Raw genomic sequence first — 25,688 nt, 5'->3', positions numbered from 1 at the left:
TCTTTCAGTCTTTTACCATGTTCTTCTACTGAATTTTACAATGACTTTGGCTTGTTTCATCAGAGGCCTGGTGGGAAAACTTGTGACCTAATCAGTGCCCTTCCTTGTAGGTTCCTATTTTAAGTATAACGGTTCATGTCCCACGTAAACCACACTTGCTTTATTTAAATCTCGTCTGAATGGTAAAGATGTAACAAATGGACATACAGCAGTGTAAACATTTCTAACTCCACTGAGCCTCCTCTGGATGGGCTGGTGAGAGTCCAGATGCTGCCAGACAGGCGGCTGCTGAGTCCAGAGCCAGACTGGGAGGTGGGAAGGGGTCACAGCTGAGGCCAAGCGCAGTTCTGTAACTGCGTTAACCTCTACCTGACCCTATCAATTTTAGAGTCCAAATCATGCACAGTGTATTTCTTTAAATAGGAGAAGAAAAAGTTGTGTAGGAAAACACAAATGATTTCAATTGTAAAAGAAGCCTTATTGCAAACAAAACAAACAAAAAAAACCACACCAGAGACCAAAAAAGGCAACATTTTTCTTTTTGAAGTTATTTCTGATTCTTAGAAGTACAGTGTCTCAGTTTCAGTGCTTATGAATTCAGGGTACTAAAAAGGAGTTTGCATTTTATCTTAAACATGTTTTTTACGATCAAAAGAAAACATGTTTTAAAAAGGAAGACTTCCCCTTTTACAGGTTTCATAGGGTTCAAGAGGACAAGCCATTAAAGCCAGACCCTGAACCAAGGAGCCTTGAGCAGTTGGAGGAAGGGCAGCCTGGCTACACTGCAAACACCTGTGGAGTAGAAAACTCAGCGTTTCTCTCTGACCCAGGACAAATGCAATCCTGATTGTTAAACTATTTCTTATTTCCAAATATAACCAGAAGTCTGAGAGAGACCTAAATTAGAAACCTCTTTTATTAAAGGGGGAAAAAAAAGGTTAAAAAAATAACCACCTTAGAAACCAAGGAAGCTGGGTCTGGAGCAGATGTGCATAACAACTAATTAGTAGCCCCGGCAGGATTACAAACAGCCTTGGGAGAGTAGTTAAATACAGGTTGGGCTCTGCAGCAGAGGCACTAGTTAGTTGTCTTCCAGTGAAGATGGTATGCCGACAGAGTGCTGCGGTGGCTTTCTGAAAGAAGAGTCTGCTGGGTAAGTCTAGCTCACAGCGTGCTTGCCTGTCACAGCGATGCCGGTTTCCACTGCCGGCGGAAATCACCGTCCAGCACAAAGGAGATGTAATTAAGGAGAAGGCACTCGTGCCAAGAGTACACAAAGCTAGAAACAGTGTTTGAAGCTGGTTCAAGGCAGGAATAAGCGGACAGGTTTTTTAACAGTAAAGACTTTTTTCGCGGGCCTCTATTCCCACTAGGACCAAAAAAAAAAAAAAAGTAGCTGCAGGGCCCCAGCGGAGTGGAAACAATGACCACACATTTCTTTTTTGCCTCAGAAGGAGACTGGTGCTGTTGACTTGCTGAATTTTCCATTGACTCCAAATAACAGGACTATTTACGTGAACGGTTGGTAAAATGTGGGTTTTACTAACGAAAGAGGAAACCTGGGACTAAAAGAGAGAGATCCCTCACTATCATTAAAAAAGGATTCCCTTTTGTGTGACCATTTTGGTTTTAAGAATAAAACCTGTCAAGGCTACAAGGATTGAATAATTTAGGTTAAACCATTACGGCCCTGTCTGCAAGTGCTGCTACTGATTTAGTGGCAGAAGTTAGACACCCGTGCACACGTAGAAAATACAATAACCTTCCTTTCTGTGGCAGGTTTTAAAGAAATATTTCAACCAAGACGCAACTTCAAGTTGTTTCTGATGGCAATAAGAGAACGTTCTTCTACGCTCTCCTTTAAAAGGTAAGTGACTTGATGTATACCGTTTATAATGCAGAAAAGCTACACCTGCTAACAAGCTGTAAAGAAACCGGCACTAAACAAAGGTTACACAGAAGTGAAGGACTAAACTGTATGAATTCCTGGTTTTAAAAATTCAAACTAAGGTTTCTGAGTGGAGAGCCTGTGGTTGCCCCCTGAGACTTGTCCAGCTCTTATTTTCCACGTGAGAAAAGGGCACCGGTGGTCTTGTGACGTCTAGTCAGTGCACGGCTAAATGCCAAGATTTCATGAGTAATGAAGGGCTTCCTATTAAAATGTTTGTTCAGCTTAAGGACAAGGGGTTTCTGTTTTCTGGTCTTGAGGAAGGATGCAAGGGTTTGACTGGCATAGAAAGGAGTGCGGGGACAGGGCCGAGAGGGAGCCAGGAGGAAGGGCCCTCACCTCCACCGTCAGGTGCCAGCACTTGATCTGGGCCAGTGCCCAGGAGCCCCAGATCTGCCTCCTGTCTGGGGAGTCTGTTAGGAAGCAGGATTGGGCCTCTGAGAAGATCTGTGTGTACCTTGTCTGCTAACAGCCTGATGATTGTTTACTAATACTCTGGCCCAAGTTATTTCACAGCGATCGCTCCCTGCTACACAGTGTTGAAATTACATTCAGAGATTTAAAAAAAAAAAAAAAAATCGTGTGTGTAGCAATATTTCCCACAAAACTAAGTGCAAAATATCTTTAACAAATAATGACGATAGTAAGAAATATTTGACATAGTCATGCAAAAAAGCATCTCGGTTTACAAAAGCTTATCCAAAATATCCCCTAGGTTTTTACACTGTGAACCTTACAACCTTACTCCTTTTTCTCTGCATTTAAATGTGGCTGTTTGTGTAAAAAACGGTAACATGCAAGTTCGATGATCTCCAGTCCACCAAATATTCTCTCCTGCACCACGAAGACGACAATGATGATTATAAAATACCACCGGACAAGGCTGTACAGACAGACGAGCAGGCACACGGCAGGGCCGAACAGGGTCCAGTACAGTAGGGAGAGCAATTTGACCACAAGGACCCTGAGCTCAGACTTGCAAGGCGGGATGACAGTCTGCCCCGTAAAGTAAAAATTCTTCTCCCCTTGATAGAAGGAGCGCAGCCTCTCCTCTTTCTCTTCCCACCGCTTGCGGCACCAGAGCTGGAGGTCCTCCTTGGATGTTGGGAGGGTGTCCACTGGGTATCGGTGGACGTGGAAGTGGATCTCCTTAGGAAAGTCCCCAAGGAGGAGGTGCCTCTCTGTCTGGGGAATGTTGTGAGGGTACGCCACCGTGATGTCATGGACGGCATCCAGGTTCTTACCTAGGTTTTGGAAAAGATAAAAATACAGATGGAGTAAAGATCAATTCAGACAGCAATGCTGATTCACAAAATCAGGACCAAGTGAACCAAGATGAACAAACAAGGGCTGTAAATACTCGTGTTCCTATGCTCTTGGGTCAGTATTTTCCAATCATTTTTAGTTTTTTATCTGCTTGCTAATTACCACAAAGACCTTTAGAAAGAAATCACCTTCATTTGTAGAAACGGTAATCTGCCATTGTAGAACTAAACGAAGAAGCACATGAGTTAGATTTGAGATGGGAATTAGAGCACAGACAGCTCTTTCACACCAGCGGGACTCACTGTTTTGAGACCTCCTATCAATAATAAATACACCCTCTCTCCAAATAAAAAACTTGCTCACCATTAACCCAATATTATCAGGAAAGCTACTGGAATGAAAAACTCAGAATCAGACTTGATGAAGTGGTCAGACATGCATGAAAACTTCCATATGATTTTTTTATTTCTAGAAACATCAATGTGAAGTCTGAATAAGACCCTGACCCAGTGCAGCACCATCCTTAGAAATCTCATGATTTAGTTACTTTGGGGTTAAGTGTTGTCGGCAAAGTCATATGCCAGATGCTGGAGGTAGAGAAGTGAATAAAATACGGTCCCTAACCTCACTGCAGAGCTCACAGCAGAATCAGGGGGACCGCAAGTGCAGTGCCCTAACAGGGGCCTGTGGAAATGGGGAGGGAGCTGGGGAAGCAGGAGAGCGATGGCAGGGTGTGCCTCCCAGCAGAGAACACTGGGGAGCTGAGGGCACTAAACACAGGCTGGAGGCATTCGGTTAAGGCCTCATTGTCAAACTTGAGAATTGGAGCTCAAGTCTGTAGGTGACAGAGAAGCACCTTAAATGGTGGAGAACCACTTAAGGATTTTAAATAGAAAAGCAGCCAGAATTTGTTTCATTTTATCAGGGGTTAGCTTGGGGGCAGTAATAAGAATAGTTTGGAGGGGACCAGGGGCAAGAGAGGTCGGAAAAGTAATTTGATTGGTCATTACAAGGCAAGAGATGAAGAGGAGGTAGGGACTAAAGTAAGTGACATGTCCAAAAAAATCACAAGGAAGAACTGACCTGACAGAATGCTCAACTGGAGAGGGTGGAATGAACCCGAGGTTTGTTTCTGCTCCGGGTTCTTGAACGGACTGCGGTGGGGGGGTGGCAGTTTTGAGATTAAAAATGTGAGCGGAGTTCGATCTTTAAAGAATCAAGAGGATCACCTATGGAACCCTGTAACGAGGCCCAGGGAGGTTAAGATTTTTGCCCAAGGGCACACAGCATGTTGATGCATAGTCTCTGAATGTTGCTTTCTTCCTTATAAACGTATCTGCAGTGAGAGACTTTTGATGTGAAATTTGCAATCACAGAACCATATGAGGTACGCGAAATTAATCTGTGGTGGCGGAAATCAGAACAGTAGTTGCCTGTGGGGGAGGGAACTGATTGGAAGGGAGCATGAGGTAATTTTCAGGGGGGCAGGGACTATATCTTGGGGGGCAGGACTATTCTATATCTTGATTAGGGTGTGGATTACATCAAATGGTACATTTAAGATCTGTGCATTTCACTCTATTCAAATTTTACCTCAATATTAAGAACAGTAAAGATATGAAGCAACTTCCCCACCTTAGCTCACCATGTTTACCCTTACTACTGAACCATTACTGAACCTCTATAAATATATACTGTCCGTCTCTACTCTGTGATTTACCTTAGAGAAAGGACGAGGTTTCAATCTGGTTTCATAACGGCGTTATAAAATACTCAGCCCTTAATAAGAGCTATGACATAAAAAAATGAGAATACCTATATCAACAAGGTTTAGGTTCAAAACCAGAGGGACAGTCATTTAGGGACCCTGTGCACTGTTGACATGGGAGTAGAGGAGGCAGTGCAAGGCTGGTGGAGGCAACTCCACTGCACTTGCGTCTGAAGTCCTAGAAGAGAGACTAGGCCCAAGCCATTTGGCTCCAGAGGAGGGAACTTGGTCCTGTGGTTAGAAGCCACAGGGAAAAGCTTTTTCACAGCTGTCAAGAGGTGATGTGTTCACCATCTGAGAAAAGACTGGTTGACCATGGCCTGGTGTGCTGTAGCGGGAATTTACATGCTAGAAGGTGGGCCATCTGATCAAGCGTCCAAAGACCAACTCTTTCACTGCTACACTGAGCGTGATATATCCACTAAGAAGGTAATATAATGTGTCTTACCTATTAACTCACCTGCATTAAAAATTTAGCAGCCTTTTGTCAATTTAGCATCAATCACGACTACCCTGCTCCATCACAGATGAAACTTTTCCTTGACAAGTGAGTTTGATATTTTAGAGCTCCCTCCACCTGCAGACCTCAGAGCCTGTTTCTTTATGCCCACCAACCAGAGACATAATCCTTGTTCTAGCTGTCTCACCTCCACTTCATCTACCCTTTCCCCACTTTCTCTCTCAATGAGGGAAAAGACATGTCTTCACCTCTTGTCACATGTTATGCCACCTGGCTTCTGATTCAGAACTGAGTTCACATTTCACATTTACTTTCAAAACTCCTCTGTGAGAGGGCGGACAGCAGAAGCAAGAAGAACTACAATTCTGCAGCCTGTGGAAGGAAAACCACATTCACAGAAAGACAGACAAAATGAAAAGGCAGAGTACTTTGTACCAGATGAAGGAACAAGACAAAACCCCAGAAAAACAACCAAATGAAGTAGAGATAGGCAACATGCCAGAAAAAGAATTCAGAATAATGATAGTGAAGATGATCCAGGACCTTGGAGGCAAAGATTGAGAAGATGCAAGAAATGTTTAACAAAGACCTAGAAAAATCAAAGAACAAACAAACAGAGATGAACAATAACTGAAATGAAAAATACACTAGAAGGAATCAATAGCAGAATAACTGAGGCAGAAGAATGGATAAGTGACCCAGAAGACAGAATGGTAGAATTCACTGCTGTGGAACAGAATAAAGAAAAAAGAATGAAAAGAAATGAAGACAGCCTAAGAGACCTCTAGGACAACATTAAACACAACCACATTTGCATTAGAGGGGTCCCAGAAGGAGAAGAAAAAGAGAAAGGGCCTGAGAAAATATTTGAAGAGATTATAGTTGAAAACTTCCCTAATGTGGGAAATGAAATAGCCACAGTCCAGGAAGCACAGAGAGTCCCAGGCAGGATAAACCCAAGAAGAAACATGCCGAGACACACGGTAATCAAACTGACAAAAGTAAAAGACAACAATTATTGAAAGCAACAAGGGAAAAATGACAAATAACATACAAGGGAACTCCCATAAGGTTAACAGCTGATTTCTCAGCAGAAACTCTACAAGCCAAAAGGGAGTGGCACGACATATTTAAAGTGATGAAAGGGAAGAACCTACAACCAAGATTACTCCACCTGGCAAGGATCTCATTCAGATTTAATGGAGAAATCAAAAACTTTACAGACAAGAAAAAGCTAAGAGAATTCGGCACCACCAAACCAGGTCTACAACAAATACTAAAGGAACTTCTCTAAGTGGGAAACACAAGAGAAGAAAAGGACCTACAAAAAAGAACCCATAACAATTAAGAAAATGGTAATAGGAACATACATGTCGATAATTACCTTAAACGTGAATGGATTAAATGCTCCAACCAAAAGACACAGGCTCGCTGAATGGATACAAAAACAAGACCCATATATATGCTGTCTATAAGAGACCCACTCCAGACTTAGGGATACAAACTGACTGAAAGTGAGGGGATGGAAAAAGATATTCCATGCAAATGGAAATCAAAAGGAAGCTGGAGTAGCAATGCACATATCAGATAAAATAGACCTTAAAATAAAGAATGTTACATGAAACAAGGAAGGACACTACATAATGATCAAGGGATCAATCCAAGGAGAAGATACAACAATTATAAATACATTTGCACCCAACATAGGAGCACCTCAATACATAAGGCAACTGCTAACAACAGCTATAAAAGAGGAAATCGACAGTAACACAGTAATTGTGGGAGACTTTAACACCTCACTTACACCAATGGACGGATCATCCAAACAGAAAATTAATAAGGAAACACAAGCTTTAAATGGCACAATAGACCAGATAGCTTTAATTGATATTTATAGGACATTCTATCCAAAAATAGCAGATCACGTTTTCTTCTCAAGTGCACACAGAATATTCTCCAGGATAGATCACATCTTGAGTCACAAATCAAGCCTCAGTAAATTTAAGAAAATTATAATCATATCAAGCATCTTTTCTGACCACAATGCTATGAGATTAGAAATCAGTTACAAGGAAAAAAACATAAAATACACAAACACATGGAGGCTAAACAATACGTTACTAAGTAACCAAGAGATCACTGAAGAAATCAAAGAGGAAATCAAAAAATACCTAGAGACAAATTACAACGAAAACACGATGATCCAAAACCTATGGGATGCAGCAAAAGCAGTTCTAAGAGGGAGGTTTATAGCAATACAAGCCGACCTCAAGAAACAAGAAAAATCTCAAATGATCCAACCTTACACCTAAAGGAACCAGAGAAAGAAGAACAAACAAAACCCAAAGTTAGTAGAAGGAAAGAAATAATAAAAATCAGAGCGGAAATAAATGAAACAGAAACGAAGGAAATAATAGCAAAGATCAATAAAACTAAAAGCTGGTTCTTTGAGAAGATAAACAAAATTGATAAACCTTTAGCCAGACCCATGAAGAAAAAGAGGGAGAGGACTCAATAGAATTTGAAATGAAAAAGGAGATGTTACAACAGACACTGCAGAAATACAAAGCATCCTAAGAGACTACTACAAGCAACTCTATGCCAATAAAATGGACAACCTGGAAGAAATGGACAAATTCTTAGAAAGGTATATATCCTTCCAAGACTGAACCAGGAAGAAATAGAAAATATGAAGACCAATCAGAAGCACTGAAATTGAAACTGTGATTAAAAATCCTCCAATAAACAAAAGTCCAGGACCAGATGGCTTCACAGGCGAATTCTGTCGAACATTTAGAGAAGAGCTAACACCCATCCTTCTCAAACTCTTATAAAAAAAACTGCAGAGGAAGAAACACTCCCAAACTCATTCTATGAGGCCACCATCACCCTGATACCAAAACCAGACAAAGATACTACAAAAAAGGAAAATTACAGACCAATATCACTGATGAATATAGATACAAAAATCCTCAACAAAATACTAGCAAACAGAATCCAACAACACATTAAAAAGATCATACACCATGATCAAGTGGGATTTATCCCAGGGATGCAAGGATTCTTCAATATACGCAGATCAATCAATGTGATACACCATATTAACAAAGTGAAGAATAAAAACCATATGATCATCTCAATAGATGGAGAAAAAGCTTTTGACAAAATTCAACACCCATTTATGATAAAAACTCTCCAGAGAGTGGGCAGAGAGGGAACCTATCTCAACATAATAAAGGCCATATACGACAAACCCACAACAAACATCATTCTCAATGGTGAAAAACTGAAAGCACTTCCTCCAAGATCAGGAACAAGACAAGAATGTCCACTCTTGCCACTATTATTCAACATAGTTTTGGAAGTCCTAGCCATGGCAATCAGAGAAGAAAAAGAAATAAAGGGAATACAAATTGGAAAAGAAGAAGTAAAACTGTCACTGTTTACAGATGACATGACTCTCTACACAGAGAATCCTAAAGATGCCACCAGAAAACTACTAGAGCTAATCACTGAATTTGGTAAAGATGCAGGATACAAAATTCACAGAAATCTCTTGCATTCGTCGCACTAACAACAAAAGATCAGACAGAGAAATCAAGGAAACAGTCCCATTTACCACTGCAACAAACAGAATAAAATAACTAGGAATAAACCTACCTAAGGAGGTAAAGACACTGATGACAGAAATCAAAGATGACACAAACAGATGGAGAGATATATCACATTCTTGGATTGGAAGAATCAATATTGTGAAAAGGTCTATACTACCCAAAGCAATCTACAGATTCAGTGCAATCCCTATCACATTACCAATGGCATGTTAAAGAACTAGAACAAAAAATCTTAAAATTTGTATGGAGACACAAAAGACCCCTGAATAGCCAAATCAGTCTTGAGCTGGAAGAATCAGACTCCCTGACTTTAGACTATACTACAAAGCTACAGCAATCAAGATAATATGGTACTGGCACAATAACAGAAATATAAATCAATGGAACAGGACAGAAAGCCCAGAGATAAACCCACACACCTATGGTCACCTAATCTATGACAAAGGAGGCAAGGATATACAATGGAGAAAAGACAGTCTCTTCAATAAGTGGTGCTGGGAAAACTGGACAGCTACATGTAAAAGAATGAAATTAGAACGCTCCCTAACACCATACACAAAAATAAACTCAAAATGGATTAGAGATCTAAATGTAAGACCGGACACTATAAGACTCTTAGAGGAAAACATAGGAAGAACACTCTTTGACATAAATCACAGTAAGATCTTTTTTGATCCACCTCCTCAAGTAATGGAAATAAAAACAAAAATAAACAAATGGGACCTAATGAAACTTCAAAGCTTTTGCAAAGCAAAGGAAACTACAAACAAGGTGAAAAGACAACCCTCAGAATGGGAGAAAATATCTGTAAACGAATCAATGGACAAAGGATTAATCTCCAAAATATACAAGCAGCTCATGCAGCTCAATATTAAAAAAAAAAAACCTAATCCAAAAATGGGCAGAAGACTTAAATAGACATTTTTCCAAAGAAGACATACAGATGGCCAAGAAGCGTGTGAAAAGCTGCTCAACATCACTATTAGAGAAATGAAAATCAAAACTACAGTGAGGTATCACCTCACACCAGTTAGAATGGCCATCATCAGAAAATCTACAAACAACAAATGCTGGAGAGGGTGTGGAGAAAAGGGAACCCTCCTGCACTGTTGGTGGGAATGTAAACTGATACAGCCACTATGGAGAAGAGTATGGAGGTTCCTTAAAAAACTAAAAATAGAATTACCATATGATCCAGCAATCCCACTACTGGGCATATACCCAGAGAAAATCATAATTCAAAAAGACACACGCACCCCAGGGTTCATTGCAGCACTATTTACAATAGCCAGGTTATGGAAGCAACGTAAATGCACGTCGACAGATGAATGGATAAAGAAGATGTGGTATGTATATACAATGGAATATTATTCAGCCATAAAAAGGAATGAAACTGGGTCATTTGGAGAGCCGTGGATGGACCTGAGACTCATACAGAGTGAAGTAAGTCAGAAAGAGAAAAACAAATATTGTATATTAATGCATATATGTGGAATGTAGAAAAATGGTACAGATGAACTGGTTTGTAGGGCAGAAATAGAGACACAGATAAAGAACACGTATGGACACCAAGGGGAGAGAGCGGTGGGGTGGTGGTGGTGGTGGTGGGATGAATTGGGAGATTGGGATTGACATGTATACACGGATGTGTATAAAATGGATGACTAATAAGAACCTGCTGTATAAAAAAATAAAGTAAAATTCAAAACAAAAAGGTATCAGCCATAGTGATAATAAAAAACAAAAAAACCCAACAACTCCTCTGCAGTCAGCATTTCTGCCTCCGCCATCTGCCCAGCCCTTCTCCTCAGTCAGGGTTACGGGCCCATCAGCCTCAGTGGTCCACAGCCTGGGACTCTCTCCTTCCCCATGCAACCCCCACCATCTTGCTACTCAGTCACTCTACACCAGTTCCCGCAACTCACCTGTCCCAGCCTTCTCCTCTAGGCGGTTCTTAATGCTTATCAAGCAAATACAGCCACGTATCATTACAAACTGGTAGCAAAGTGGTATATACTCTACTAGTAAGAAGCTAAACTGCCCCTTTCTGTATTCTTCTTGACAACCTGTAGGGTAGCGGTGTATGTCTACATGCACACGTGTCTGTTCAATATAGAAATGGCAAGTTTTGAGACAGATGGTACCACTGACAGAAACGTTTTGTGAAAAAATTCTAGATTCCCTGCAGTACAGAGCATGAGGGCTGTGAAAGCAGACTGCCTGGGTTCAAATCCTAGCTCTGCCTCATAGTAAATGAATGAATGAATCTCTCTGTGACTTACTTAGTTCCTGTATCTAAAAACCACCTCCCAGGGCTGTTGCAAGGATTAAATAATATATGTAAAAAGACAAAATGAGATCTGATACATAGTAAGCGCTACTGCATCATAACGTTAGCATGTTAGGCTCTAACCTAACTTTAGCTTCTGTTAGTCCACAGATGCCGGCATGGTTAGTGGGGGAAATACTGCATTCAAGTATCTTCTTTATACCACTATCCAGGGCACTCCTCTCTTGGGCCCTGAAGATGCCAATTATGGACCTCACGTCTTCTACTCAAGACATATATTCAAATTATTATTTCACAAAATGGCCAAGAACATTGCTCTGTCTCAAATATTTCAGGTTCTTTCCCTGAAATACTTTATCTCAATTTTCTTCAAAGACCAGCTCAAATTCTAAGGGTTCTAAGCAGAGTTTTCTTTACATATTCAGGCCAAGTGGTCTTGCCCTCTATGAGTGCTTAAGGCATGTGTGCTGATGTGTTCTTTTGGGCACTTACCTGCCATCCTGCACTACAGTTAGTAGAAGCTCACAGGAACCCACAGTGTCCCAGGGAAACATAAAAATCTAAAGGGCAGGACTGTGTCTTTGCCTCTTTAGAACCTTAGTACCTGACATAATGTCCTGCACTTAAAGAGGTTCCAGAAATGCTTATTTAACCAATATCTATAGACCACCTATCTTCTCATCTAAAAATAGAGGAGGGAATTATAATTCTTTCTGCATGAGGCTGTTATAACAATTTTGTGAACTAATGTACACAAGGCTCTTTGCATAGGACTGGCACATGGAAAAGTTCTTAAATGTGAGCATCTGCTACAACTTCTATATTCAGTTAATGAGACTGACCTGCTCTAGTGGATTTTTTTCAACTTGGTTCTGTGAATTCTTGGTTCTGAGAATTACAGCCATCTTCGGTGGGGCTGTTGGGTGTTACCTTACAGAAAGGCAGTGTTCCCAAAGTTTCTAATAAGCTGCTTGCTTGGAATTTAGAGCTCTGGAATGATGGACTTCAATGTAATTAAAACACTATCTATATTATAAAGCAACATCGTAACAGTAAGGTGAAAAAGTGAGAACTGGGAAGAAGGAGAAGAAAAGACAGGTTGTATCTTGTCACTCCTTTCCTGGAGCTGGGTCTTCAAGCATCACAGACTCAGAAAGGCATTAGGGCCAGAGTGAAAGAGGCTTTTATACCTGGCAGTGTCTTGACAATTTTTAAACTTTATAGTTAGTAAATGTCTCCAGACAGCACAAAGCCACATACAACTCTTGACTACTGAGAAAAGAGCTTACTTTTCAAACCATCGTATCAAGATCTCTTGGCCCTGGGGCCTCTAGCCCAGGGGAACCCTTACTACCAGACAAGTTAGCTTCCTCCCAGAAGGTAGCAGGCCAGGGGTTGGCAGGCTTGCAGAACTTGGTTCATACGTAAGTGACAATAATGAAATGGATACTCAGAAGTTGAGATGTGCCTCTATTTCATTTACCAATTTATAATAGCTAAAATAATGCATAATGGATTAAGAAAAGATAAGTTCCTACAATTACAAGGGAGTTAAACTATCTTTAAATTTTCTGGTATGAAAACAGACTTTTCAGTATGCAAATCAACTTGGGTACATGATTATTAGTAGAGCCCTACTCACCAGGAATGGAGGAGGGCCAAGTCTTTACACATTTGTATGTTTAAAATGAAAGAACGGAGTGAAGAAATCCCCGTTTGCTCAGATTCAATTATATAGTTCAGTGGCAGAATAATAGACATGTAAGCTTTTTGGTTTCTTTTTAATCCAAAGTGATCTTTAATGGAGCTGATAACAACTGAAATGTCTTTTCTTTCCCCCTTCCGTAATCAAATGTATGCAGAATATACAAAAATATAATTTATTTTGGATATCATTTTAATGCCTGCTTTTAAAAAAATTACAAATAAGTTTATTTTCTATTAGAGCTAGATCCATAAATCTAACTACATGTATTAGATAGTTTTTTTTTTTTTTTGCGGTATGTGGGCCTCTCACTGTTGTGGCCTCTCCCGTTGCGGAGCACAGGCTCCGGACGCACAGGCCCAGCGGCCACGGCTCACGGGCCCAGCCGCTCCGCGGCATGTGGGATCCTCCGAGACCGGGGCACGAACCCGTGTCCCCTGCATCGGCAGGCGGACTCTCAACCACTGTGCCACCAGGGAAGCCCTATTAGATAGTTTTTGATAAAGCAGCTTGTGATCTAAGATGTATGTGTGTTAAAAGAAAATGCTGAGGCTGCTGGCTTTGTGCACTATTTTTCAGATTAATTAAAAAAAACCCAATAGAATAAAAGTTGGAGTTAATAACTAAAAAGTCATTCACTGTGCCACTTTGACACTGACATGTAATAGTACATGGCTAATAATAAGCATGACAAATTGGCACTAGTCAGTACACTTTGAAGAACAGCTTTGAGTGGACAGATTTGGATATATTTAGATGAAAAATACCAATAAAGAAGACACTTTCAGTTTCAAAATAATAGGGCATGCATGAATCACCTAAAGTCAACTGGTATTAAGGCTCAAACAGTACCATTTTCTTTGTTAGAGAAAACACTACTGTTTCCTACTAGGGACATTATTCATCTTTCCTTCTGTACAAGTTGGATGCATATGGAACAAAAGGTGGAGTCAGGTGGCTTCCAGCTCTGCCTCTTATCAGCTCTATGGCTTGCCAAGTGCACTAGAAGCCTCATCTGTAAATGTAGATGATAACAGTAGCGACTCTCATAGGGTTTTGTGAAGATCAGTTGGAAACAGGACTGCAGGATGCTTAGAGAAGTGCCTGGCAGGTGGTACGTGCTCAGACTCTCATTGTGATTGTTCTTCCTCCAGGTGGGAGGATCACCTACAGCACCTGAAGAGAGGTTCGGTTTAGGCTGCTACCCTTTACCTTCCTTTCTCTAGATCTCCTCTTCCTTGGGAGAGAGACAAGTCTGTTGTAGTGACACTGAGTTCTGCTGTCTGAAATGCAGTCCACTCCTCCCCCACGGTATAGAAGCAAAGCTGTTTAGGGGATTGACCTTGGCTCTAGGGGTAGGTCCCAATTCATCTCCTGATACATATTCTTCTCCATCCCTACTAACTCATTCCTTAGACATTTTGAGCTCAGCATAGATATTAAATCCTCTGAGGGTATTCAGAATTAGAAACTGATGATCTGTGCTCTAGGATCATTGGTCTCTTGTCCCATATTGTTGTTGCTGTTGTTTTTTTTAATAAGTCAAAGTTAGTGCCTACTCTTTTTCTATGAAAGAACCATCCTGCGCTTAAAAAGCAAATTTCAGCTGAAAGGTGAAACTAAAAATGGTATCCTTGTGAACAATCTTGCTTATCCAACCTGCTTCAGGTCTTACACATTAATTTTAGGGACATATATTTTCACTTTCCTATCCTAAATCTATTGAACTTTTGTGTTTCCATGTGTAAACGCATGAATCTTTTCAGTTACGAATCTCTCTTCGGATGGGCATTGGTTCTCTGGATCTTCAAAACAAGTTTTATTTTCTAGGTAGAGTGGAAACCTGTTGACATTTTCCATAATTCGACAGTACTGGTGCATTATTAGAACATCAAAGGCAAGATGTGAATAACAATACAGCACTTGCTGAGGCCAGATACATATACACACGTGTATATAGAACATGTTCTTTGAAAAAAGATATATAAACTTTCAAAAATAAGATCATACCGTATACACTGTTTTATAACTTTGTTCATGCATTTCCCATCCATGCCATTAAAGATTTTCTAATATGTCACTTTATAGATGTATAATATTTGATTTTATATATATATTAAAAATTACTTTGTTTTCAGATATTTAAGTTGTTTTCACATAAACAATATTTAAATATCTATCAATATTTAAATAGACACCTTTGTAATTTTAATGATAAGGATTTTCTAGGATAAATTCCAATAGGTTAAATTGCTGGATGAAAGAACATGAATACTTTAACAGGCTTTTTGCTACCTATGGGAAACTGACCCCTGCAAAGGTCAATTTAATAAACATGCAAGAAATGTACGGTGGTACTTTCTTTTTCACACTTTTACTAATGCTTGGGATTGCTATTTTTAGAAAGTTGCCAAAGTATGTCATTTTTGTTTTAATTTGTATGTCTTTGATTAGATAAAACAAGTTCACTGGATATACATTGGGACTATTCCTACCTGTTTTGGAAATTCAGTTAGTTGTCATCTTACGGATTTGTAAGACCTCTTTATATTGTACATGCTTTAAATCTTTTACACTAATTTTGGTCATCAGGCTACTAGTGTTTCCCTGGCCACTAGTGAGGTTATTTTATTGGATTTGCTGCTCTGTGAATGCAGCTCCACATCCTTTATCTAGTTCCTATGGGCTGTTTCTCTCTTTCTAGTCAACTTGCAAAGCTCTTTCTTTATCATGGATTGTTAATACTCTGTATTCTTTGTTGCAAATATTTTTTTTTTTTTTGCGGTACGCAGGCCTCTCACTGTTGTGGCCTCTCCCGTTGCGGAGCACAGGCTCCGGACATGGAGACTCAGCGGCCATGGCTCATGGGCCCAGCCGCTCCGCAGCATGTGGGATATTCCCAGACCGGGGCACGAACCCGTGTCCCCTGCATCGGCAGGCGGACTCTCAACCACTGCACCACCAGGGAAGCCCTGTTGCAAATTTTTATAAATCCACTATCGCCTTTATTTATGGCATCTATCCAATACTCATCTGTGCGTGCATGTGCGTGTCTATGTCTATACAAGTTCATTTCTTTTTCGGTTACAGCTTTTGGATTCCTGTTTTTGTCTTCCCTGCCCCTAGACTGTATATTTTATATTTTTCTACAAGATGAAAAACATTTTTCATTTAATTTTATAATCTAGCTTTACTTTCTTTCAAGACATTCATTTTTCTAGCATCCTTTATTAAATAACTCCTTTTTTCCCCACTGTTTTGAAATACCAACTTGCTCGTATACTACATTCTCAAATATATAGATATCCAGTCTCCCTTCTCTCTTCTGCTCCATTAATCTGTGTTTATTCCTGCTTTCCTTAGTGACTTAATATCTAATAAGGCAAGTCTGGCTGTTTTCTTTTTCACACTATATCGGGCTCCTGCTGGCACCGATTCTGCAATATACATTTAAGAGTATTTAACTTAATTCGAACACACACAAAAACACCCCCCTCTCAACTTATCCCAAAATTGCATTTGCGTGATATTTACATTATACTTTTGAAAGAACTGACACTTTTATATTGTCTTTTCAAGAAAAAAGTATGAGTTTCCGTGTGCTCAAATCTTATTTTCTCTTCCAATAAGACTTCAGTTTTCTTCACATAACTTCTGTGGCTTTCTTTGAAAATTTATTCCTAAATAATTTCATAATTTTTTTCATTATGGTGAATGGAATATGTGTTCCTACTTCTGCTTTTAGGCAATCACTGCTTAGAATAGAGAAAATCAGTTGTTGTGTATTTATCTCATATGTAGCCATACTAACAAATTTTAAGTCTACTTCATTTTTTGACTGGACTCTTTCTGACTTTCTAGATTTTCTATCAGCAGCAAAAACGCAGCTTTATGTTGAATTTTCTCATCTTTATGGTCTTTTCTTAGTGCTTTCACTAGCATTTGCTTAATAATAAAAAGCATAGTTCTGACTTTAACCAAAATGTGGGTTTTAATGCTTCAGCATATGAGATACTATTGAGTTTTGGTAACAGAGTATTATATTTAAATAGTCAACTTCTATTTTGTTCTAATTTTTATTAGGAATGCCTTAAGTTTATCAAATCTCTTTTCAGCATCTATGGATAGGATCAAATATATATGTATTTTTTAAAAAAAAGAAAATACTGGTCGAACATCTGTATGAACTAAAGTAGTAGCTAAATATTAAAAGGAAAAAATATTAGAAATGCAAAGAGAAATTGAAAAATAATAAAATTACAATGTAGGCTTCAGTATCTTTCATAATAGGACAACTCCCGTAGATAAAAATTAATTAAATAAAGGAATTGAAACTACTGATAAGTTTGATTTAATAGACTTATACAAACCCATATGTCCCTCAAAAATATTTTAAAAGGGGTAGAATCCCTGGAACACTTTGATGTTTGATCATTCACTTGGTGGCAAGAGGATTAAAACACATTTTATAAAAACTTACATTTTACAAGTTACATTCTCACATCAAGATCCCATAAAAATAAACAACAAAATATAGTAACTAAAAGTGCTCTGGGATGTTAACTCTGGGATGGAAGATGAAATCAAAAGAAACATCATGAACTACTTAAAAAAGAATGAAAAAGAGAATCAGTGGGATACAGTAAAGGCTGTACTCAATAATAAATGCTTCATTATTAAAGAGGAAAAATAGGGCTTCCCTGGTGGCGCAGTGGTTGAGAGTCTGCCTGCCGATGCAGGGGACACGGGTTCGTGCCCCGGTCTGGGAAGATCCCACATGCCGTGGAGCGGCTAGGCCCGTAAGCCATGGCCGCTGAGCCTGTGCGTCCGGAGCCTGTGCTCCGCAACGGGAGAGGCCACAACAGTGAGAGGCCCGCGTACCGCAAAAAAAAAAAAAAAAAAATTATTTCCAAGATAAATTACTTATCTTGGAAATTGGAAAAAAAGAAAAGAAAAAGAATCCAAAGGGAAACAGGAAGAGAAAATTACTAAAGATAAAAAGCAATAATTAATGAAACAAAAGTAAGAAATAGTGAAAGAATAAACAAATGCAAAATCTAGTTATTTGACGAGATGAATAAAATACTAAACTCTATGAAGATGATTAAGGGAAAAAGAGCATACATGTTTAAGATCACAGCAAACGAAACAGAATCACAAATATGGAAGAGATTAAAAGAATTACGAAAACATGAATCTACACGTGATGATATACACAAACCACAGCAGAAGATCCATGTGTATATGTACTATATATTATACTTCAGATTTGCTTGGTGAAAATTTGTGTTCACTTCAAAAATCATAAAATATCATTATTCACTCTATTTTCAACAGAAATGCAAGCTATTGTTGCTGTGTAATAAGGACAAAGAGCATGGGTGCTAATTTTATAGGCAGCCCAACATAGCTCATGCACCTTGTCTCCTCAGCTCCCAGGATTTTAATGCAGAATTTACAAAGCAAACATAGACAGCAATGAATAAAATAACACAATGTGCTATGAAGGGAAAGGGACAAAGAGTTCTAGTTCCAAATTGTTTTCACTCCCAGGACCTACTAAGCGTAACTGCCACTTACAATGGCGCATCTGTAGATTGTGTCATTGACGACACAGACTTATTTTGCCTGTTCTTTCAAAAATTCATACTTTGTTTTCATTACTCTTTAAAAGACAAAGATGTGCTAAAATGATGTTTAGAGAAGACATTCAAAATTCAATGTAAAAAAACAAGAGCAATGACAAAATATAATTTATGTTACTGTTGGATTCAACAAATTTGTTTAGATGTTCCAAAACCCATGGACATAAATCAATACTGGATTAAAAGATTAGAAGTGTCCGCATATGCATACTCTGCTAATTTGCTGATGTTTGAATTAAATGAGATTGGAGACAGCACATTATTATAGTCTCTGTGATTTGAGGTTAGGATTGAAGATGACTAATGATGCACTTGGACATTGCCATGTACTGAATGCCTACTAAGTGCCAGGCATTAATTCAACAAGTTCTCTATGGAGCAGGTACTGGCTGTAGTACCAAAAGCTGCAGGCATTTGGGGTACACTGGTGGACAAAAGGAAGATCCCTCCCTTGTGGAGTTTATCAGGACAGTCACTTTTAGATATGTAACCACCCTTGTGGTGCTATCCCTCTTTTGCAGTTGTGGAAACTGAGGCACAAGGAAGTTGTCACTTGCTGAAGATCACAGTTAGTTAGCCACTTGTGTCTAACGACTAAAGCCTTTCCACTATGCTGCTCTACCTTCTAAGAGCTGCACATTAAGAAAAGGAGTCAGACTGACCTGGTTTGTACCCACAGTCTTATTAGCCACGTGACCTTGAACAAGTTACTTAACCTCCCTGGGCCTTAGGCTCTTTATCTGCAATCTGGGAATAATGCTTCCCTTGGAGGGCTAGAAGAAACAAAAGGTATCTGTCAGCCAGCCTGTAAAGGCAGTCTACTGTACTTAGTAAGGGCATCAATTCTATGCAAATGAAAGATCTTGGTGTTTTTCAAGTTTCTTTCCATCTTGCACTGTGTTATTTTCATCTTTTAAGTATATCATGCACATATTCTGATTAACAGAGTTTTGCTATAGTTTATACAAAGTATAAATAATTAAATCTTGTATAAATTTCTGTTATATACTCCTGGGATAAAGCTTGATTGACTGATCCACCAAACCACAAGCTAGGCCCTACCGTCCACTACGTGGCAGCTATCTAAACCAGAGTGGAATGTCTTAGAATCTTGTAAATCTAAAAAATTTATGGTGAATGGGCTTCCCTGGTGGTGCAGTGGTTGAGAGTCCGCCTGCTGATGCAGGGGACACGGGTTCGTGCCCCAGTCCGGGAAGATCCCACATGCTGTGGAGCGGCTGGGTCCGTGAGCCATGGCCGCTGAGCCTGCGTGTCCGGAGCCTGTGCTCCACAACGGGAGAGCCCACAACAGTGAGACGCCCGCGTACCGCAAAAAAAACCAAAACCAAAACAAAACAGTTTATGGTAATAAAAATACAGCTTAAACTAGTAAAAAAGTATGCCCCCAAATCAAAGCCTAACATTACTACTTTATAGCTTTATTTTGTACGTGATTCTGCATATAACACAGACTTCTCTGCAATTTCATCCATGTCTCCTTTGAGAGGGAAAGGTAATTTGGTTGAGGATGGGGTATTAGTAATGGGTGGAGGGCAAGGTGCTGTCTTCAAGAGTAAGTAGAAGATAGAGTAGAAGTGAGGGTGTCTGACTGCAGATGATAGTTTTGTCCTTCCCGCGGCCCTGGGCTCTGCATCAGGAGTCAGTCTCAAGATGGCTGTCAAACTGCCTTAGGCTTGCGCCACACCTCCTGGCTAGCCTTCTCCTTAGATGACCCAAGAATTACCTTGCTTTCAGTCACTCAGAAGTCAGAATTCCCACTCAGTAAACTGACCTCAGCCTGACGGGACTGAGGATCTTACTACAACAAGGTTTTCTTCATCAACCAGGACTGAGTCAACCATGGCTGCACACCTTGTACAGTAGGGCCTTATTAATCCAAAAGACCCTCTGGTCGATGGAAGGCATGTGGGGAGATATTTCTGAGCAGGATTTTGTGTGTTCTGAAGGCTGTGTTGCTATTTTTTCCCTCTACCACCATCTGCTCATACTCTGTTCCCCCAAATGACCAAATTAAATATTCTACCAGGGAACATACTTTATGGCTTCTTTACTCTTTAGTAGAAATAGTCGTAATTCATTCTTCCTTATCTTCTTATGTTGTTTTAATGAGTCATGTAAGGTAAAGTACAAACTGCAGCAGCGGTGGTGCTAGTAAAGAAAATGGGTCAGCACAGGAAATATTCAAAACTTCCAACCAACAGTGAATTCTCAGTGCAGGTCTTCACTTCACTTCTGTGAAAGGTCCACTACTGGGAAGAGGGATAATTTAATGGGACTGTGACTTCTTTTCTACTGAAAGGATAAAGAGTCAGACTGTGTGGAGCTCAACTGAAGGACAAAAGTCTCAGGTTCTTCCAAGATGGAAAAGGAACAGTAGGCTCTATTCTTATAGCATTTAGAGTATCTTTTGAAGTTTAAAATAAGAAAAAGAAAATGGACTTTATGTAGTTCAGAAAGATGTGTTTCAAAGAACAGAGCAGGCATACTGATAACATCATATACCATTTTGATACTTCTGACCGAAAGAGGTTACACTTTCCTGCTTTTTCTTTTAGTACTTTCTTTTTCCTTCCTTCCTCCCTCCCCTCCTTCCCTCCCTCCCTCTTCTCTTTCTCTTTTCCTTCCCTCCCTCCCTTCTTTCCTTTTTTTTTTTTTTTTTTTTTTACTATTTGTGGATAAAGCTCAAAGACAGACACTAACATTACACCAAACTGGAAACTAATCCAAATACTCTCAACCTTTGTAAATGATCAGAATACCATACAGGTGGCCATCTACATTTATAGACTTACTTTTTATAGTCATTTATAGACTTCTTAAATTCCTGGATTTAAAAAGTTCTGGCCTGCTGTATGTTCCAGGCAAAAAACTCATCTTCCTGCATCCTGAGGAGTCTAGAATCAACTGCTGATGGAAGAGACGGAATGTTTTATGTAACACTGTTCCGTGTATTTTATTTCTTAGACAGGATCAAAGGTTCTTCTAAATATTTCCCAAACATCAACCAGAAATTCTTCAGTGCTGACAAACTTCTCAAAACAACACTCCCCAAAGCATCAATAGAGACTGGGGGGGGTGGGGGTAGAGGAAGATATTAAGGTGAGTTCATTTTCTAGTAAACTTTGTCAAGTTTCATCAGAAAGCAGAGGTCAGTGCTGATGATCTAGCCCAACTGTTTAGTAAACAACTGCTACATCTGAGCTGCAGAGAGGAGGAATCAGGATGGGACCACTGCAGTAAATAAAGTATTAAAGAGCAGATGATTTCTTAGGAGATAGGGAGTAGAGAGAGAAAAGTGCTTCCATCCAGGGATCACTTCCTATGACTCGGCATAAAAACAGAGTCATCTGAGTAATAACTGGACTTTGTTTAAATTCAGAAACATAAGCGGAGTTAACATCTGGATGAATAGCTACCTAACCTGAAATTTAAGCTGGCAGAATAACAATTAATTAGAGGAGTAAGTAAGTATATGTAGGGGGTTGAATAGTGTCTTCCCCAAAATTTACATCCACCAAAACTTCAGAATATGACCTTATTCAGAAAGGGTCCTTTGTTGTTTTTTTTTTTAACATCTTTATTGGAATATAATTTCTTTACAATGGTATGTTAGTTTCTGCTTCATAACAAAGTGAATCAGCTATACATATACATATATCCCAATATCTCTTCCTTCTTGCGTCGCCCTCCCTCCCACCCTCCCCATCCCACCCCTCTAGGTGGTCACAAAGCACCGAGCTGATCTCCTTGTGCCATGCAGCTGCTTCCCACTAGCTATCGGTTTTACATTTGGTAGTGTATATATGTCGATGCCACTCTCTCACTTTGTCCCAGCTTACCCTCCCCGTGTCCTTAAGTCCATTCTCTAATAGGTCTGCATCTTCATTCCTCTCCTGCCCTTAGGTTCTTCATGACGATTTTGTTTTTTTTTCTTTAGATTCCATATATATGTGTTAGCATATGGTATTTTTCTCTTTCTGACTTACTTCACTCTGTATGACAGACTCTAGGTCCATCCACCTCACTACAAATAACTCAATTTTTTTTCTTTATATGGCTGAGTAATATTCCATTGTATATATGTGCCACATCTTCTTTATCCTCGGAAGGGGTCCTTGAAGATGTAATTAAGGTTAAGGATTGAGATGAGATCATAGTGGATTAATGTGGGCCTTAAATCCAATGGGAATGTCCTTATAAGACAGAAAAGGGGATCATGTAAAGATACTAGGGAAGAGTTATGTAACCTCAAGCTAAGGAATGCCAGGAGGTAACTAGCTGGCAGAGGCAAGGAAGGATTCTCCCTTAGAAATCTGGGAGAGGGTGTGGCCCTGCCAGTACCTTTGATTTCAGACTTCTGGCCACCAAAACTATGAGATAATAAACTTTTTTTTTTAAGCCATCAAATTTGTGATTTTTTTTAACATCTTTATTGGAGTATAGTTGCTTTACAATGGTGTGTTAGTTTCTGCTGTATAACAAAGTGAATCAGCTATACATATACAAATATCCCCATATCTCTTCCTTCTTGTGTCTGCCTCCCTCCCACCCTCCCTATCCCACCCCTCTAGGTGGTCACAAAGCATCAACCTGATCTCCCTGTGCTATGTGGCTGCTTCCCACTAGCTACCTGTTTTACATTTGATAGTATATATAAGTCCATGCCATTCTCTCACTTCATGCCAGCTTACCCTTCCCATCTCCCTGTGTCCTCAAGTCCATTCTCTACGTCTGCGTCTTTATTCCTGTCCTACCCCTAGGTTCCTCAGGACCATTTTATTTTTAATTTTTATTATCATTTTAGATTCCATATATATATGTTAGCATACAGTATTTGTTTTTCTCTTTTTGACTTATTTCATTCTGTATGACAGTCTCTAGGTCCATCCACCTCACTACAAATAACTCAATTTCATTTCTTTTCATGGCTGAGTAATATCCCATAGTATATATGTGCCACATCTTCTTTATCCATTCATCCAATGATGGGCACTTAGGTTGCTTCCGTGTCCTGGCTATTGTAAATAGAGCTGCAGTGAACATTGTGGTACATGACTCTTTTTGAATTGTGGTTTTCTCGGTATATGCGCAGTAGTGGGATTGCTGGGTTGTATGGTAGTTCTATTTTTAGTTTTTTAAGGAACCTCCATACTGTTCTCCATAGTGGCTGTATCAATTTACATTCCCACCAACAGCGCAAGAGTGTTCCCTTTTCACCACACCCTCACCAGCATTTATCGTTTGTAGATTTTTTGATGATGGCCATTCTGACTGGTGTGGGATGATACCTCATTGTAGTTTTGATTTGCATTTCTCTAATGATTGGTGATGTTGAGCATCTTTTCATGTGTTTGTTGGCAATCTGTATATTTTCTTTGGGGAAATGTCTATTTAGGTCTTCTGCCCATTTTTGGATTGGGCTGTTTGTTTTTTTTGATATTGAGCTGCGTGAGCTGCTTATAAATTTTGGAGATTAATCCTTTGTCAGTTGCTTCATTTGAAAATACCTTCTCCCATTCTGAGGGCTGTCTTTTTGTCTTGTTTATGGTTTCCTTTGCTGTGCAAAAGATTTTAAGTTTCATTAGGTCCCATTGTTTATATTTCCATTTCTCTAGGAGGTGGGTCAAAAAGGACCTTGCTGTGATGTACATCATACAGCATCCTGCCTATGTTTTCCTCTACGAGTTTTATACTGCCTGGCCAAACATTTAGGTCTTTAATCCATTTTGAGTTTATATTTGTGCATGGTGTTAGGGAATGTTCTAATTTCATTCTTTAGCATGGAGCTGTCCACTTTTCCTAGCATCACTTATTGAAGAGGCTGTCTTTTCTCCATTGTATATTCTTGCCTACTTTATCAAAGATAAGGTGACCATATGTGTGTGGGTTTATTTCTGGGCTTTCTATTCTGTTCCACTGATCTATATTTCTGTTTTTGTGCCAGTACCATACTGTCTTGATTACTGTAGTTTTGTAGTATAGTCTGAAGTCAGGGGGCCTGATTGCTCCAGCTCCATTTTTCTTTCTCAAGATTGCTTTGACTATTCGGGGTCTTTTGTGTTTCCATACAAACTGTGAAATTTTTTGTTCTAGTTCTGTGAAAAATGTCATTCATAGTTTGATAGGGATTACACTGAATCTTTGGATAGTATAGTCATTTTCACAATGTTGTTTCTTCCAGTCCAAGAACATGGTGTATCTCTCCATCTGTTTGTATCATCTTTAATTTCTTTTATCTATGTCTTACAGTTTTTTTGCATACAGGTCTTTTGTCTCCTTAGGTAGGTTTATTCCTAGGTATTTTATTCTTTTTGTGCAATGGTAAGTGGGAGTGTTTCCTTAATTCCTCTTTCACATTTTTCATTATTAGTGTATAGGAATGCAGGAGATTTCTGTGCATTAATTTTGTATCCTCCTACTTTACCGAATTCATTGATTAGCTCTAGTAGTTTTTTGGTAGCATCTTTAGGACTCTCTACATATAGTATCATGTCATCTGCAAACAGTGACAGTTTAATTCTTTGCCGATTTGGATTCTTTTTATTTCTTTTTCTTCTCTGATTGCTGTAGTGAAAACTTGAAAAAATAGGTTGTTGATGTTGAGCATCTTTTCATGTGTTTGTTGGCAATCTGTATATTTTCTTTGGGGAAATGTCTATTTAGGTCTTCTGCCCATTTTTGGATTGGGCTGTTTGTTTTTTTTGATATTGAGCTGCGTGAGCTGCTTATAAATTTTGGAGATTAATCCTTTGTCAGTTGCTTCATTTGAAAATACCTTCTCCCATTCTGAGGGCTGTCTTTTTGTCTTGTTTATGGTTTCCTTTGCTGTGCAAAAGATTTTAAGTTTCATTAGGTCCCATTGTTTATATTTCCATTTCTCTAGGAGGTGGGTCAAAAAGGACCTTGCTGTGATGTACATCATACAGCATCCTGCCTATGTTTTCCTCTACGAGTTTTATACTGCCTGGCCA

The 25,688-nt window shown here is 39.4% G+C and overlaps 1 protein-coding gene across 4 annotated transcripts in view; it reads right to left on the bottom strand.

Moving 5' to 3' along the window:
• Positions 1 to 1,368: 1,368 nt before the first annotated feature.
• LCLAT1 (lysocardiolipin acyltransferase 1) overlaps positions 1,369 to 25,688 on the bottom strand; it is a 192,325-nt gene continuing 168,005 nt past the window's right edge. For 3 of the 4 annotated variants that reach the window (XM_024731526.1, XM_024731524.1, XM_024731525.1), the window contains one exon: positions 1,369 to 3,192. In XM_024731526.1, the coding sequence (XP_024587294.1) occupies positions 2,690 to 3,192 (503 nt within the window). In that variant the 3' untranslated portion in view covers positions 1,369 to 2,689. The remainder of the gene's footprint in view (positions 3,193 to 25,688) is intronic. The other variant, XM_024731527.1, reaches the window with a different exon arrangement.

This window comes from Neophocaena asiaeorientalis, unplaced genomic scaffold (assembly GCF_003031525.2).
Source record: "Neophocaena asiaeorientalis asiaeorientalis breed wild unplaced genomic scaffold, Neophocaena_asiaeorientalis_V1.1 scaffold689, whole genome shotgun sequence".
Classification (NCBI taxonomy): Eukaryota; Metazoa; Chordata; class Mammalia; order Artiodactyla; family Phocoenidae; genus Neophocaena; species Neophocaena asiaeorientalis.
The sequence above is the reverse complement of the archived record's forward strand: the minus strand, read 5'-3'. Positions and strand labels throughout refer to the sequence as shown.